A 15,414-nucleotide genomic window follows, 5' to 3' on the forward strand; every position below is an offset into this window, starting at 1 on the left:
TTCACAGCCATTTACGGGCAGTACATACAGTCCTCCTTTGCCTGAGGCATTTCACGCCAAAGGACGCAAACGTACAATTCTGGTGTCGACGATGCCAAGAGTCGGGAATGTGGGATACAGCGGCAGGTAGGTGAAGAACTGGGTTTACGGCCGTACAGCGTGCTCGACCAAAAGTGATTGGAAGCGGTGCAAGTATATGCGACCTACGTCCGCGTCATAGAGAAGAGGGTGGGGTGGGGTGGGGAGAGGTAGGTGTCTAGGAGATCTCGCTGCACAGAGAGAAGGTTGCGAGGATCAAGTTCCTAAGAAGAAGCGGCTCATAGGAAGGACGGTGAGCGGAAGTGGATTGGTAAATCCACTTTTGAGAGGCTATAACTCGTTCATACGAACGGAGCACTGTCCTTTGCCCGATGCACCCCATGATCCTCAGTCAACGCATCACCACCTCCTAGATAATCCTAAACGACAGTCTAAACCCCTCTCATTTGTGGTGATCACGTCGACTTGCAAGAGGATCCAAGCTCGAATAGGAAGAGTCGAATGAAGGGGCATGCGTCGTCGCCCTTTGGGTCCGAGAGGGGAGGGAGCCTATGTAACAAGTATCGATCAGAATTCTTTAAACGCGCCGATGTATGTATGCTTATTCCTCTAGGTCGGACTTGTTCGCAACCAGGTTGTGAGTGCATCAAGACCTACTATCGAAATTGGTCGTGTAAGTAGGCAAAAAGAGAGCACGATGGAGGCCATGGGGGATGGCGGTACTTACGAAAGTCGTTATATGCGCGAGTCGTTAAGCTAAATTCAACGATTCCGGCGTCCTCGAGCTTGTCGCCAGCACAGTGAGTTGGTGATCAGATACGCCCTTGGCTTGGCCCGCTGACACAGGAAGTTAGAGTGTAAACAGGTAAAGAAAGGAAGAAGAAACACTTACTGATAAACTTTAGGCGCTTGTTACTCTGAGCGACATTTTCCTGCTGATGAGTCTTCGCTGGGCATGAAAGACTATAATGATAGATCAGCCATCTGGAATTACTCACGAGGATGGGATCGGGGTGAACTCACTGATAAGCCAACCTCATGATATCCTTGCCACCAACGAAATCCTTCAAGACTACCCGGCTTTTCCTTTGATATTCTTTAAGTCATTAACCTCCCTTTCATGCGCCGATTCCATCACAGGGTTTGTCAAGTCTTGGAGAATGCAATAACGACAAACGAGGCTTTGGCGAAGTCGACATTCGACCAACTTCCGTCGCTTCAACGCGTGACCCTCCGGTTCGTCATGTGGATGGCTGTTGCGGTAGTGAAAAATCCAGGAAAGCGCATCAGCTAGAACTCGGGGTTGAAAAAAGAGCCAAGAGGCTTGCCCCGTAAGAGCTTTACATTGAAGCCTGGTTGAACGATATGTTAGCAACATATTGAAATAACCAAAGGCATAGTACTCACTTGATAGTACGAGTTCGTCCATGACCATCCGCTGCACTTGCTACACCTTAATGTTCGTTCAGTGGCGCTTGAGGGCGGATAAAGTTCATTGCAGTTGCAAGGTTGGAGGTGATCATTCTGGGCCACTGGCGCTCGGATATTTCCTCGTAACGCCCACCTTCGTCCTTTGGATGCGGATTGTGATCTCTGTAAAGAGAGACTGTCACGGTCAGAAATCGGCAATGATCCATACAGATGGTTGCCAGCAGCATAAGTACTGACGAAATACAAAGTTCTCGTCCAATCATGAGTTAATAACACATTGCACGGTTTGCATTATCCCAAAGGAGGTGATACTAGGTGTCATAATAATGAGCAGGAGAACGGATAACGAGATAACAAAGAAATCTTTACCGTTCTTATGCCAATTCATGGGTTTTCACGAGAAGGAAGTGCGACAAACGTGAGCGGCTGGGCCAAACGAAGTTGTAGCTTTATGGAATGCGTATTCGAAGATCGGGCGTAGACAGGAAAGTCGTGGATGGGTGATGGCAGTCATCTATGCACGCCGCATTAAGGCGAAAGAGTGATGAGGTGCAAAGTCGACGCCGAGATCTGAGGATTAACGAAAAGATTAATAAGAGATACATTGATAGAGGGCAGAAAATACGCTACTGGATCGCATATTGTTATTGTCCCAGAGATGAAATGAAGCACCAGACGAAGGTCAATCGCGTAGAGCAAAAGAGGAGAGGTGAGGGTCGTGACCAACGCAAGATCAACGCCCAACGCGTCATGGACCACTATCATGCCTTGACGTCGCTCAAGACAGATCCAATACGTCGCACCGCCAGCTATCCCTGTCATTGCCTTTGCATTCTCAATACCTCGCAGTACGATCATTAAATGCCTCTTCGAGTTAGCCTGAGGCCGTTTGTTGGGTTGGATGACTCTGAGGTGCGTTTGCGATCTCTGCCGCCAGTTTCGCATTCTAATCTTATATAGTTCCCTCAAGCCCTGCAGCGTGCTACTCCATGGCGGTTCAGCTGCAATTCTGGTCGCAATATCGTGCGGTCTCACCTCGCAGACATGCGGCTTCATCCAGAGCAGCCGCCATCCTTCACCCGCAACACGGAGCTCCAATTACTTGAGCTTCTCTATTCCTTCCAGCCCAACATATCCGAAGCAGGATTCAGCGTTACCTCACGTCCTCTCAGCTCTCGTGTTCGTCATTTGATGCCGTGGTGTTGCTGCCAGATTCGCGACGACCAATTATCCTTGTGCGTCGTCCCCGTTGTGCAAGAAGAGGACCCACCACTGTTCTCTGCCGAACACTCCTCACCACCATCCACTTACGAGGCTACGGTTGCCGGCTACCCAGCAGCCGCAGACCAGTCGGCCACCTGGGTCCATTGACCCAGCAATCGCCACCGCTTTTGACCACCTCCCACAAGGCGCCCACCTCCCCGTCATCGACCGAACGGCAGACGGCCCATATGGCCCGTTCATTCTTGCAGATTGCTGTTTCAATAATCTGGACGCGGGGTTCGACGAGGATCCGTGAGTAAACCCTTTTTCTCTCAAAGTGCATACGAAGATCTGACGTTGTCGTTGCATTCATCAGGGAATGCTGTGATCTGTTTTTCCCCGTCTTCCCGACTCTTGCTCTTTACATTCTCGGCATGGCGAATGAACATTGTTCATCAACCTCCACCTATCACCACACTGGCCGATCAACCCGCTGGATAGACGTTGGCTTGGAATCTGCGTCAGATGTCCATCTCCGAATGCCACGATCCTCATAACCTACCTACATTTCCTCTACTTCTCTTCCCTCCGGACTGTTGCACTTTCCATATCATCGTACGACGAATTCGGGCGGATCCAAGAGCATCAGGACCATAGCCGCTTGAAGCAACGATGTCGACAAAAGTTTTTGCAAGAGACGGTCACCAAGACTTTGGTCGTGAAAGGGTCTGTGATTTTGACTGATCTTTCCGACGAAGTTGTGAAGGGAGAGGCGGCTGTCGCTCATGGAACGTTCTCTGACGTACGGAAAGGTACTTGGAACGATCCGATTGAGAGACGGCCACGGTCGGTCAGTTTCTTTGTGGTGTTGTGTTGCAAGGTTAGCTCACGATATCATTCAGGTTGCTATCAAGGTCCTGCGTCAAGTCATGGTACAAAATGTTCGAGAGAAGCTCATCAAGGTATGGAATACGTCTGTTGCTTGAATGTTTTGAGCTGAAAGGATGCTTTGTTAGCGACTTAAGCAGAGGTTATTGCTTGGCATCGTTATGTCATCGCAATGTGTCGCAGCTGTTTGGGATAGTGCATCTTTCACAGCGCGTTGGCATGGTATCGTCTTGGTGCGAACATGGGACGCTTTGCAACTATCTGAAGCATTTCCCCTGCGTGAACCGATCAAGACTTGTTGCGTATTTCAAATCATCCACTGACTTTCGTTTCATGATCTGACTCTTGTTGTTGTAGCTCGCCCAGGTTGCTTCTGCCATTGCCTATCCCCATACAATCAGACCTACCATCGTCCATGGGGACTCGAAAGGAGTCAGGCCTCTTCGTTCGTCCTCTCGTCCTCCCTGCTGACCCCCAACTCAGAAAAAGGAAACATTCCGATCGATGAGCATGTGTATGCGATCATCACCGACTTTGGGCTCTCCAAGGTCATCGAGGAACTTCCGGCAACGGGATACACATCTGGTTGCCAAGTCCCCCTCCACATTCGCAATATCACCAGGCTACACGCGCGAGGATTCGCGACCCCTGAATCGACGAGCCTTACCCGCAAGATGATGGGGTGTGAAGAAGAGAGTCAGTCTCTTGGCAAACATTGTTCTTCCTGCGATGCCCTGGAACTAAATCGCGCCATCTCCCTATGTTGACGGCACATCATCGATGGCTTGAGGAGATGCTTTGGGCTTCCGAATCGCCACCCGAATATGGCAACGGGCGTAGACACGGTACATTGCTCAAAATTCTTCAGCTGGAAGTATATGTATCCGTAGCTTCACGATTACTTCTTATTCGCTTCTTGATGGACAAATTATAGGTACAGCGCAACCATTCACCTTAAGTCTTTACGTCTATTTTTCACACCGCGGGGAACTCATCCTTCCCCACTCACACATTTTTAGCCAATTCAATAAATTCTAATTTCACCAACGCGTCCAAGTTCGTTCTATCCCCCACCTCTTTCGAAAGCGACAGTACATAGTACGAACTTACCCACTTACCCTCACCCTCCTCCTCTGAGCCGCTTCATCCTCGCAACCTCCTCTCTGTGCTGCGAGATCTCTTAGATACACATACCTCTACCCACCGCACCCTCTGCTCCATGACACGGACGTAGGTCACGTATACTTGCACGGCTTCCAATCACTTTTGGTTGGGCCCGCTGCACGGCCGTAAACCGAGTTCTTCGCCTGTATCCCGCATTCCTGATTCTTGGCATCATCAACGCGAGAACCGTCACGTCTGCGTCCTTGGGCGCGAAATGCCTCAGGAAGAGGAAGGTATGTAGGTACTACCTCGTAAATTGTCGTGAAAATAGGAAGTGATAGCAATCAATGAGTGCCCGTGATGTTCTGGGAGATAACGAAATTGCGATTGACGTTGTGCTAGTAATTTGAGTATCAATCGGTCAAGCTACGGTTGAGCTACGGAGTCAAACTGGTAAGTTTTATGATTATACGAAATCGTTCCACTGCAAGTAACGTATTCGAATGTCCTGGGTTTGACGACGGCTCGCGTACATATTGATGCCTGTCCAATTCTTCGGCGCAAGAGATCAGTCAAAATCACAAACCCTTTCACGACCAGAGTCTTGGTGACTGTCTCCTGCAGAAACTTTCGTCGACATCGTTGCTTCAAGCGGCTATAGTCCTGATGCTCTTGGATCCACCGAAACTCGGCATACGATGATATGGAAAATGCAACAGTCCGGAGAGAGAAGTAAAGGAACTGTGGGTAAGTTTGTAGGATCATGGCATTTCGGAGATGGACGTCTGACGCCTGTGCCGAGAATGTAAAGAGCAAGGGTTGGGAAGACGGGGAAAAAGAGATCACAGCATTCCCTGATGAATATAACGACAATGTCAGATCTTCATCAGCACTTTGAAAAAAAAAACGGTCAACTCACGGATCCTCGTCGAATCCCTCATCCCGACTACCAAAACAGCAATCTGCAAGAACGACCTCCTGGTCTCGCAAGCAATGCCAACGCAGAGCACTGCTTCGCATAAGCGCCAGCAATAGAGGTCCATCGTCTTAAAAAGTATCCACACACCACCCTATAGGCAACCGTTCGTCTGAAAACGACCGTATCAAGCCATTTGCCCAAGAATGCTCCAAAAAATCAATGAACCCATGCAAAATAAGTCGCTTGCGGTGCTTGGCGACGGATGGTTTATAAAGATTGAAGTTTAGTCCGTCTTTGGGCCCCTCGTAGCCTGACATCTGAAAGCTGACAACCATCTGACGGTACGCTGCGCTGTTGCAGAAACGAAGAAAGACAAAGTATTTGTGCAAGATCTCGACATCCCGTCGATTGAATGGTATGGATCGCTTGGTGTTTTCCTCGCTCCACACAGTTCGGTCCAGAAGATCGGTCACCACCGACCGAGCATCAGGCTCAAGCTTCGTGAAGCTTTGCTCGGCTTCTTTGAAGATTTTCTGGGTCTCGACATCAAGAAAGCCAGAGTTGAAGTCTTCAAATATGGTCCCATGCATATGGCTACTTGGTATCTCGTATGCTTCGTTTAATTCGTTATCTTACACATCGTATATGTGAACACGTTGTTTGTTTGTAGGTTTACCAGTTCCGTTGTAGAGATTTAAGACAGGTATGATTGAAGGTTGTCGTCGACGTACACATGCGACGGACAGAACTCCCAAAGGAAATGAGGGAAATAAGGTGAGGTGGAGCCCGACATGCTGTTAAGCGCGCGTCGGTGAGATAACCTAAGCCTTTGACAATGCAAGAACGTACCAAATGTCAGTCCACTCCTAGTTGCGTTGATGTGGACGAGAAGGAGAGCAGACTCTCCGAAGCATACCACGCGGCGGGGACCTGCGTCGTGGAAACAACTGGCGGATGAAACGAGCGTAACGCGCGTCTAGATAGCCATCATCAAGGCGATCGCGAAGTCGAAACCGAGTCCCTCTATTTAAACAAAGGTGGGAGACAAGTTAAGCTCGGAATACTGGTTATGTAGGTGGTCAACCGCCCGTGCCTGAAATGTCATCGGTCCTGAACACTGCTATCAATTCCGGAGCGGAAAGAAGAGGAATCATAACAGAACGCAGACACACGCCTGACATACGTCATATGGCTTTGATATTGTTGTCCAAGAGGCGTCAAGCAGTAGCGCTGGTGGAGAGTGGGGAAGAAAATCAGGCCAGAAGAAGTTGGGCAACTGTGATTCCATGCGGCTGGACGAGGCCTAGAAGATTGAATATTGCATGAATTTCCCGAAGAAGCCAACTGGGGCTTGGAGAGATAGGTCCTCTTGAGACATAGTACAAGAGATAGCTATCGGTCGATTCATTAATCACAGGATTAGCATGAGAAGGAGGTGCATACTCACTAGTGAGCTGATCTCCGGTTTCTCTCTGGAGAAGTTTGGACGTTTCGCGTAAATGAAACTGGCTCAATGAGCCGGACATCCTCAAAGATCGCGGATGATTTCTGTTGATTTCAAGGCACGTATGACAATCAAACGACGATGAGAGAGGATACTGAAGGTGTCGTTCGCCTGTCCTGGCAAAGACTTCGAAAGAAGAAGGGAGGTGGTCAAACGCGGTGGTGATTCGCGCTGAAAGATGGTCAATGGACCCGGGTGGCTGGAGTTCCGACTGGTCTGCGGCTGCTGGGTGGTCGGCAACCGTAGCCTCGTAAGTGGATGGTGGTGATGAGTGTTCGACAGAGCACAGTAGTGGATCCTCTTCTTGCACAAAGGGGACATCAAATGGCGAATATGAGAGTTGAGAAGGCGTGAGTTAACGTTGAACATCCTGCTTCGGATATGGCGAGTTGCAAATTAACAGAGAAGCTCAAGTCAGTGCCGCCGGAGCAGCATATCTGTGAGGGGAAACTGCACGATAGCGTTGCAGGGCTTCAGGGAACATTAGAAAGCGAAACTGGCGGCATAGGTGGCAAAGGCACCTCAGAGTTATCCAACCCAGCTTCAGCTATCAAATGGCCTCGAGCTAATCTGGTGCAAAGCCAATGAAAGGGATAACCGGCGGTCCCGTAATCCCTGCGATGCGTTGGATGTGTCTTGGTTTGGTCTTGGTCGACGTCAAGGCATGATGCGCGCGATGGTGGTCAAGAACTGTTTGGAACAAATATGACTCATGACGCGGACGCGTTGTCAAGTCCGCCTCTTCCGTTCTACGCGATCGTCCTTCGTCTGGTGCTTCATCTCATTTCTGGGACAATACCAATATCCGATCCAGTAGCGTATTCTTCGAATACGTATTCCATAAGGCTTTAACTTCGTTGAGCCCAGCCGCTCACGTCTGCCGCACTTCCCTCTCATGAAAACCCATGCATTGGCATAAGACCGGTAAAGAGTCCTTCGGTATTTCGTCATCCGTTCTGTCGCTCATTATCATGACACCTAGTATCAGGTCCTTTGAGATAATCCAAACCGTGCACTGTGTCTTTACTCATAATTGGACGGGAAGTTTGTATCTCGTGAGTACTTATGCTGCACTGGATCATTCCCGGTTTTTGACGGTCTCTCTACAGAAATCGCAATTCGTATAACCCAGGCATCCAAAGGATGAAGCTGGGCGTTACGAGGAAACATCCGAGCGCCAGTGGCCCAGAATCATCACCTCCAACCGCGCAATCGCAACAAACTTCAGCCAGCCAGCCTCAAAAGACACTGAATGAACATTTAGGTGTAGCAGGCGCAGCGGATGGTCATGGACGAGCTCTTACTATCAAGTGAGTACTACGCCTTTAGCTATTTCAACATGTTGCTAACATATTGCGCAACCAGGCGTCAACGTTAAGATCTTACGGCGCAAGCCTGTTGGCTCTTTGTTCAACCCCGAGTTCTCGCTAATGCGCTCTCCTGGATTTTTTACTACCGCAACCGCCATCCAGCTCCGACAGATCCATGACGAACCGGACGAGGGTCACGCGTAAGTTGGTCGACTGTCGACTTCGCCAAAGCCTCGTCCGTCCTCGTTGCATTCTCCAAGACTTGACAAGCCCTCTGATGAAATCGGCGCATGAAAGGGAGGTTAACGACTTAAAGAATGTCAAAGGAAAAGCCGGCTACGACAGAACGATTGGACCACTTGAAGGATTTCGTTGGTGGCCAGGGTATTATGAGGTTGGGTTTTCAGTGAGTTGACCCCGACTTCATACTCGTGAGTAACTCCAGAGAATCTTTCGTTATAGTCTTCTTCATGCCCAGCGAGGACGTTCATCAGCAGGAATATGTCGCTCAGAGTGACAAGCGCCTAGAGACGGGCCAAGCCAAGTCGACGTCCGCGTATCTGATCGCCGACTCACGGTAGCTCACGGTTCTAGCTACGAGCTCAGGGGTTGTCTTCTTCATCAAGGACGTCAGACTTCAACGAACCCGGATTACTCGCGCATACACCGACCTTCGTAAGTACTGCCATCCCCCTTGGCCTCCATCGCGCTCTTTTTCTGCCTACTTAGACAGATCAATTTTGATGATAGGTCTTGGTGCACTCACAACCTGGTTGCGAACAAGTCCAACCTAGAGGAACTAGAACACGTCGCTGGGTCCATGTACATGGGCCGTTCGGAGAGTCCTGACGGATAGTCGTTACATAGGCTCCCCTCCTCTCTCGGACCCAAAGGGCGACGACACATGCCCTTTCATTCGACTCTTCCTACGAGCTTGGATCCTCGTGCAAGTCGACGTGACCACCCCAACTGAGAGGGATTCAGGCTGTCGTTTAGGACTACCTTGGAGGTGATGCGTTGGCTGAGGATCCTGAGGCGCATAGGGCAAGGACAGTGCGCCGTTCGTATGAGTGAGTTATAACCCCTCTCAAAAAGATTTACCAATCCACTTCCGCTCACCTTCCTTCCTATGAGCCGCTTCTTCTTAGGAACTTGATCCTCGCAACCTTCTCTCTGTGCAGCGAGATCTCCTAGACACCTACCTCTACCCACCCCACCCTCTTCTCTATGACGCGGACGTAGGTCGCATATACTTGCACCGCTTCCAATCACTTTTGGTCAAGCGCGCTGTACGGCCGTAAACCCAGTTCTTCACCTACCTGCCGCTGTATCCCACATTCCCGACTCTTGGCATCGTCGACACCAGAATTGTACGTTTGCGTCCTTTGGCGTGAAATGCCTCAGGCAAAGGAGGTCTGTATGTACTGCCTGTAATTGGCTGTGAAAGTAGGAAGTAGTAGCAGGTTTAACGAGTGCTTGTTCATGTTCTGGGAGATAATGCAATTATGATTGACATTGTACCAGTTCTTGGTATAATTTGGGTACATATCAGTCCGTCAAGCTACGGAGTCAACCTGGAAGAGTGTTGTGGTTATACGTTATCGCTCCGTTGCAAGTAGCAGTTCAAATGTCCTGGCTTTGCCGACAGGCCGCGTGCATATTGAGGCCGTTCCAATTCTTCGACTCAAACCCGATCTGCTGAACGAGAAGAAGGCAGGTGTCAGTAACTATAGTCAATCACGTCTAATTCAAACTTAAAAGAGCCCATCAGCGATGGGTACATTTGTATTTGCGATGTTGCGGCAGTCAATGGCGACGACGAGCTGTGGATGGATACGCACGACGGAGAATCTACACGGTGAACGCTGCATCCAGAGACAATGTTTTGCTGGTCTCACGGGCAGACATTGCGGCTGTTGGGTGATATACCATGTATGTAACGACACATAGCGTCGGGAATCGGGTAACTGATAAGTTCAGGGCAACGAGTAGAGGGGCGCAACAGATCAGATGATCAATGTACGTGTGAGGTCCCTTCGTGAGTCGATGGACGAAGGGATGCAAGTGGCCGGGTCGTGCGAGCCATGGTGGACCTAGGAAAGGCGGTACGATCGTCGAAGTGGGGCTTGCATTGGTTTTATGAAACAGGACCTGTGTAACGGATGGGGGCAATCAGCGAGGCAAAAAATCGAATGTATGCGAGGCGATAAGGAATTCAGAGGTGGAGGAAGGGAGAAGGGTATGAATGATTGAGGAACGCAAAAACGATAACTTACCGAAGGAGAGATGGCCGTTATCCCTGCTCTCCAGCTCTTCGACTGAAGCGTGCGCTTATGATCGGGAGGACGCCAATAACCCTATGGTGTGTAGAGCTTTTCGAGTGCTTATTAGGTTCGTCGAGCTGGAAACACCCATCACGTCTGCAATGGAACGTTTGGAACCTGTGCTTTGCGGTTTGTACGCTTTCGAAGCGTGGCCGTCGTAAACGAAGTTAAGGGGACCGGAGCTGCCACAGAATAATCAGTATATCAGACTAATAGCTGCATGCGGAATAACGGGTGGGAGGGGGAGGTGAAGTTTGCAGCACAGAACGGGCAAACGAGGTAAGGTGGAAAGGGGACGAAATTTAATGGAAGGAAGAACATACTCAGAGCTGATGCACCCGGCCATCTTTGCGATGAATCCCATGAACTTAGTCTTCGCGCATCCTTTGAGTCTCAACAGTTCCCCAATCTCACTATATCGATACACGTTGACGAAAGCGGCCATCGCATTTCATTTTGATTGCACCGGGAGGTCGAGTAAGAATCTCTAGGGGGTTCGCGGCGGAGCTGAAGCCATGGGTGGATCCCATGCCGAACAAAGACAGCATTGACTTGGCAACAACAATTTTGAAAGGAGGGGGGCCCTTGGGTGGGTCGCAAGGTATCAAAAGAAAAAGGCGTAGATGTGTTTAGCGTTGGGTCGTCGATCACTGCGAAAGCTTTGGGAGAGCCTTTTCCCACAGCTGACTGTGCGCATCCTCCTTTCGTCCCTTTGAGTTCCGTCACTCTGGAGAGGTGTTCATTGTTTTGCTTCTCGGTCACCGTTGACGGCCGTCCTTTGTGCGTCTGCTTGCTGACTTGACGCCGAAACACTTTTCGGAACGTTGTGCGAGGGACGTCAGCTGACTCAACTCAAGTTCGAGGAATTGCCCAATCAATGGAGAGGCGCATGGTCCGCAAAGCCGGCGTGATGTTTGTTGATGTTTGTACTGCCCATATTTACAGTGATCAATGGTTAGGCAGCTTTTTGGCCGCATCTCGGCAGATTTCGGCCAGATTTTTGTCCATATCGGGGCTAGGTTCCAATGCGTAGGGGGTCTTCAGAGTGGATTTTTGAAATTCGCGTTGCATTGGCAACATCATGACATGATAATACACTCAACAGTGAAAAATAAAAAAAATAGTCTGTAGACCCCCAAGAGATGCATGCCATTAATCGACTAGAAAAAAAATGGGAGTGATGGAAAGTTGTGGTGAGGAGAAAAGTTGTTTTTAATTTTTGACGCGCCAGCTGTAATTAAGGGATTACATAACACGTGTCCAAGACGCGTCGAGCCCGCAAGGTGTCGCGAAAAACGACGTACCCTCCATGCTAAGACGTTATTCTTCCTGAAAACACTTATTACTCACCAACATCACACTCTGAATGGCTCTAGGTCCAAAAAAGCGAAGGAGAAAGTCCAATAAACAAAGAAAGGCAATTCTTCGTGCTCAAGAAACCAGTAAAAACCAGCGTTGTGCACTGGAGTACTCGGGAACAATCAATCGCATTCCTGTCTCACCAAATGCAGGCGTTGATCTAGAGTTAATTACTTTCCGGGACAGAAAACATGACAGTGGGCGCAAAGTGGGCGGTGATAAAAACTGACAGTGTGACTCTGACTGGTCTGAATTATATCCAAAGTAACATTATTGATATTCAAGATCTCAAAGTATATTATATGGTCATTTTAACAACCATAGACCAATGCTAGAGTGAAAACGTCGCTTGGATGCCAATTAGCCACATTTTGAGTGGCTGTGCGATTAGTCATCAGCCGCAATCGCTTGCGGACAGTGCGCGTCTCCACAATCAAGTCACAAGCACCGACCACCCTGGTAATAAACGCTATGGCGGTTTGAGGTTAGAGTCCATGATCTTGTGCTACCAGCTAAATGTCTGAATGCGCGGATGGCAGTAGCGTCTTGATAACTCCATCTTCCACCATCGGTGCAGAGGACATAGCCATGCCAGCCACCAGTGAGCCACATCTCAATCTTCCTGCCCCAAAGTGAACATTGATTGCTCATCAAAATCAAATTTGCAGGTGATCTGTTTGAAGTCCCTGGGGAAGGAGAGATTGAGTGCTCACAGCAGGTTTTACCTATCTCCACTGGTCTGTGTTAACCTCAAACCTCTGTCATTTCCTGAATTCTCATTTGCCTACCACTGTTGTACCACTGCTTCTGTTCTGAATGTAGGCCTGGTGTCAGTGGGTGCTGAAATGACTGTTGCCTGTGAGGGATACCACTCAATCTGTTCACTATAATGTTGATGTTGACCTTCATCAATTCTTACAGCTGATTCCGAAAACCTTGTCACTACGCGATTTTTCGCAACACATCAGCAATATAATATATGAGTGATATATGAGCTGAGTAACCAGGGACAGTAGGCTCGTTACCAGCCGCTATTGGAGGTAAAACGGGAGAAAAGAAAAAATGTGTATAGAATTACCTCCAATAGCGGCTGGTCCAACATAACCGTGATGAAGTACATGGGGATTTTAAACCCAGCCGATACCCGTTTTGGACGTGATCGAGACGCATGATCTCGACGCGACTCGCGTTGCCTTTGTGTACCTAGCCATTTAACCCCCTTTTCGTGCACTATCACTCCCAGTTATATTCCCAATGTTCATTACACCCAGAAAGCACACCCAAACCGACGAAAACGCGACACCAACGCCCACTTTCATCAATCATTCGGGTCCCCCAACAAAGAAAACCCGCCGTGTTCTTCAGCCAATCACTCCTCAAATTCGAAACGAATCGCGCAAGCTGTGGCTGGAGAAGGACAAGGAAGTTGCGAAGGAAAAGAGTCTGCAGGAGCAGCGGGCTGCAGAGGAGAAGCAGAAGCTGGAAACCAGTCGTTTGGAGGAGATGGAAAGGGCGAGGATTGCTGCAGGGTACACGTCCCTCTTTGGATACATTTCTGAACTTTTTGGCACCAAGGATCGTCGTCTTTCCTCTCAAGTATCTCAAATGCTCATAGCACATGGAAAAGAGTTGTTAGATGCCATGCATGTCCGTCAAAAGGTTGTGGTGGAGGAATGGATGTCAGCCCATTTTCAGGACAAGCTTCGACACGAGGGATTTTTACTCGGGAGGGTTCTTCAGCCTGATAGGGGGAAGGAACTGTCTTCCATCCTCCAGGAGTTCTCGCTTGAGACACTGCTCAAGGATGCGCAAAGTGTCGCTCCCACTTTATTCAGCTTCCTCTCCATTCTGTGCAATGTTTGGGCGGTCATTGCTTAGTGCCACGAGCTGCGCATCCTTCGTGATCGAGAGCCTGCGCCGGATGTCATCCAAAATGTGGTCGGGCAAGGTTGCAGATGCGATCATCATGACAACGTGAGGGGGAAGACGTGCCCGAAGGACGCCAAGTTCAGCGTAATCAGGACGGAAGCTTCCACCCCAGAGACTAACACAGTGAGCTTCGTCGATGCAGACTGCACGAAGATGGTCCGTGAATTCAGTCTTAGATAGAACTCCTGCCCGGAATGGAGCTGAAACGACGATCTCCGGGGATACGATGACCTGACGGAAGCTCCCTGAAACGATGCTCTATTGAAATGGGTAAGGAACAGTGCTAGAGAGATTGAAGAAGGACGTGCCTCGAAGAGTCTATCCCTGCTACCTGCCTCAGCAATTGTCTCACTGCAAACTGCTGCAGTTGGGATGGTGGAGGAACGAGCCTAATTTGTTATTAGTATGATAATATAAACCTCAAAAGGAGGAGACTTACCTGGTCTATCATAAGTGCAGACAACGGTGATACAATCATATTGATGTCCTTCGGATCCATGAGCAGTGGTATACTGAACACCAGAGTCTTCCCATTGCCTGTTCCAACATCGAGGATTACGTCTTGGCCACACAAAACTGAGACAGAGGCATCTAATTGCCAGTCAAAAGGTTCCCTCCCAAGCTGTTCATTGCAATGCTGAGCAAGGAGACGACGGTCGACCTCATGTGGTTTGTACTGTCAGACTGCAACACGACGAGGTCTTGATGACCCAGTGGCCGCGGCCATGTTCTTCGATTAGCGCACAGCGGTGAAAAAACCATATTTATTGCAGGAGAAGGTGAAACTTGGTGAACGCGAATGACGACGCGCAATGACGCGCCTCGATCATACCCAAAAAGGGTATCGGCTGGGTTTGAAATTCCCATGTACTACGTTACGGTTATGTTGGACCAGTCTCCTTGGGTGCTAATTCTTTCCACATTTTCTTCTTTTCGCGTTTCTTCGTCTCTAGCACCCTAAGGAGACTGGTTTCGAGTCTACAGGGACAGGGCTAAATTGGCGATTTCGAAGATTTCAGATCAATTACTAATCTAATCAAACGTTGCGGGGAAATAGTATTTTCGACTTTTATCATAGGGGGAAATAGCTTGAAGATACAATTATGGTACCTACGGAATCCCTTCAATTTACTCTACCTCATCATGCAAAAATCCAGAGCACTGGTCATTTCTGACTTGCAATATGGTAGAAAGTGAAGCTCGTCACACATGTCACAGCTGTGACATTTCACGCCGCCGTTGGATGGATCAGATAACATTGAACATCTGCTCGTTTCCTCTCCCCTCTAGTGCCACACTTCAGCTATGGTGTTTCGGCACATTAGTCAAGATCTAAAGGAGCGCGTTCTGTGGCTCCTTGAAAATGACTTCATTCCTGACGATGTTGCAGACATATTTGGTGTT

The 15,414-nt window shown here is 49.1% G+C and overlaps 7 protein-coding genes across 7 annotated transcripts; 3 read left to right on the forward strand and 4 right to left on the reverse strand.

The window, feature by feature from the left end:
- Positions 1 to 790: 790 nt before the first annotated feature.
- Positions 791 to 1,079, reverse strand: LACBIDRAFT_302120 (uncharacterized protein; the record flags this gene model as incomplete). The annotated part of the gene is made up of 3 exons (XM_001883298.1): positions 791 to 876; positions 932 to 1,002; positions 1,063 to 1,079. The coding sequence occupies 3 exons, from the start codon at positions 1,077 to 1,079 to the stop codon at positions 791 to 793; spliced, it is 174 nt and encodes a 57-aa protein (XP_001883333.1).
- Positions 1,080 to 1,986: 907 nt separating this feature from the next.
- LACBIDRAFT_329110 (uncharacterized protein) lies at positions 1,987 to 4,328 on the forward strand (the record flags this gene model as incomplete). Its single annotated transcript, XM_001883200.1, has 9 exons — positions 1,987 to 2,318; positions 2,349 to 2,382; positions 2,431 to 2,705; positions 2,785 to 2,985; positions 3,199 to 3,523; positions 3,576 to 3,635; positions 3,690 to 3,794; positions 3,919 to 4,006; positions 4,045 to 4,328. 9 exons carry the CDS (start codon positions 1,987 to 1,989, stop codon positions 4,326 to 4,328), a joined length of 1,704 nt encoding a protein of 567 aa, XP_001883235.1.
- Positions 4,329 to 5,312: 984 nt separating this feature from the next.
- Positions 5,313 to 6,377, reverse strand: LACBIDRAFT_329111 (uncharacterized protein; the record flags this gene model as incomplete). The annotated part of the gene is made up of 4 exons (XM_001883299.1): positions 5,313 to 5,406; positions 5,585 to 5,674; positions 5,732 to 6,178; positions 6,316 to 6,377. 4 exons carry the CDS (start codon positions 6,375 to 6,377, stop codon positions 5,313 to 5,315), a joined length of 693 nt encoding a protein of 230 aa, XP_001883334.1.
- Positions 6,378 to 6,887: 510 nt separating this feature from the next.
- LACBIDRAFT_302124 (uncharacterized protein) lies at positions 6,888 to 7,110 on the reverse strand (the record flags this gene model as incomplete). Its single annotated transcript, XM_001883300.1, has 2 exons — positions 6,888 to 6,976; positions 7,032 to 7,110. 2 exons carry the CDS (start codon positions 7,108 to 7,110, stop codon positions 6,888 to 6,890), a joined length of 168 nt encoding a protein of 55 aa, XP_001883335.1.
- A 1,266-nt stretch (positions 7,111 to 8,376) lies between these two features.
- LACBIDRAFT_329112 (uncharacterized protein) lies at positions 8,377 to 9,254 on the forward strand (the record flags this gene model as incomplete). Its single annotated transcript, XM_001883201.1, has 5 exons — positions 8,377 to 8,398; positions 8,454 to 8,598; positions 8,806 to 8,829; positions 8,927 to 9,073; positions 9,149 to 9,254. The coding sequence occupies 5 exons, from the start codon at positions 8,377 to 8,379 to the stop codon at positions 9,252 to 9,254; spliced, it is 444 nt and encodes a 147-aa protein (XP_001883236.1).
- Positions 9,255 to 10,249: 995 nt separating this feature from the next.
- On the reverse strand, positions 10,250 to 11,167 carry LACBIDRAFT_329113 (uncharacterized protein; the record flags this gene model as incomplete). The annotated part of the gene is made up of 4 exons (XM_001883301.1): positions 10,250 to 10,549; positions 10,675 to 10,755; positions 10,817 to 10,904; positions 11,046 to 11,167. The coding sequence occupies 4 exons, from the start codon at positions 11,165 to 11,167 to the stop codon at positions 10,250 to 10,252; spliced, it is 591 nt and encodes a 196-aa protein (XP_001883336.1).
- A 1,267-nt stretch (positions 11,168 to 12,434) lies between these two features.
- LACBIDRAFT_302127 (uncharacterized protein) lies at positions 12,435 to 12,971 on the forward strand (the record flags this gene model as incomplete). The annotated part of the gene is made up of 4 exons (XM_001883202.1): positions 12,435 to 12,565; positions 12,621 to 12,682; positions 12,750 to 12,818; positions 12,904 to 12,971. 4 exons carry the CDS (start codon positions 12,435 to 12,437, stop codon positions 12,969 to 12,971), a joined length of 330 nt encoding a protein of 109 aa, XP_001883237.1.
- Positions 12,972 to 15,414: the final 2,443 nt, after the last annotated feature.

Source organism: Laccaria bicolor, genomic scaffold (assembly GCF_000143565.1).
Source record: "Laccaria bicolor S238N-H82 LACBIscaffold_20 genomic scaffold, whole genome shotgun sequence".
Lineage (NCBI taxonomy): Eukaryota > Fungi > Basidiomycota > Agaricomycetes > Agaricales > Hydnangiaceae > Laccaria > Laccaria bicolor.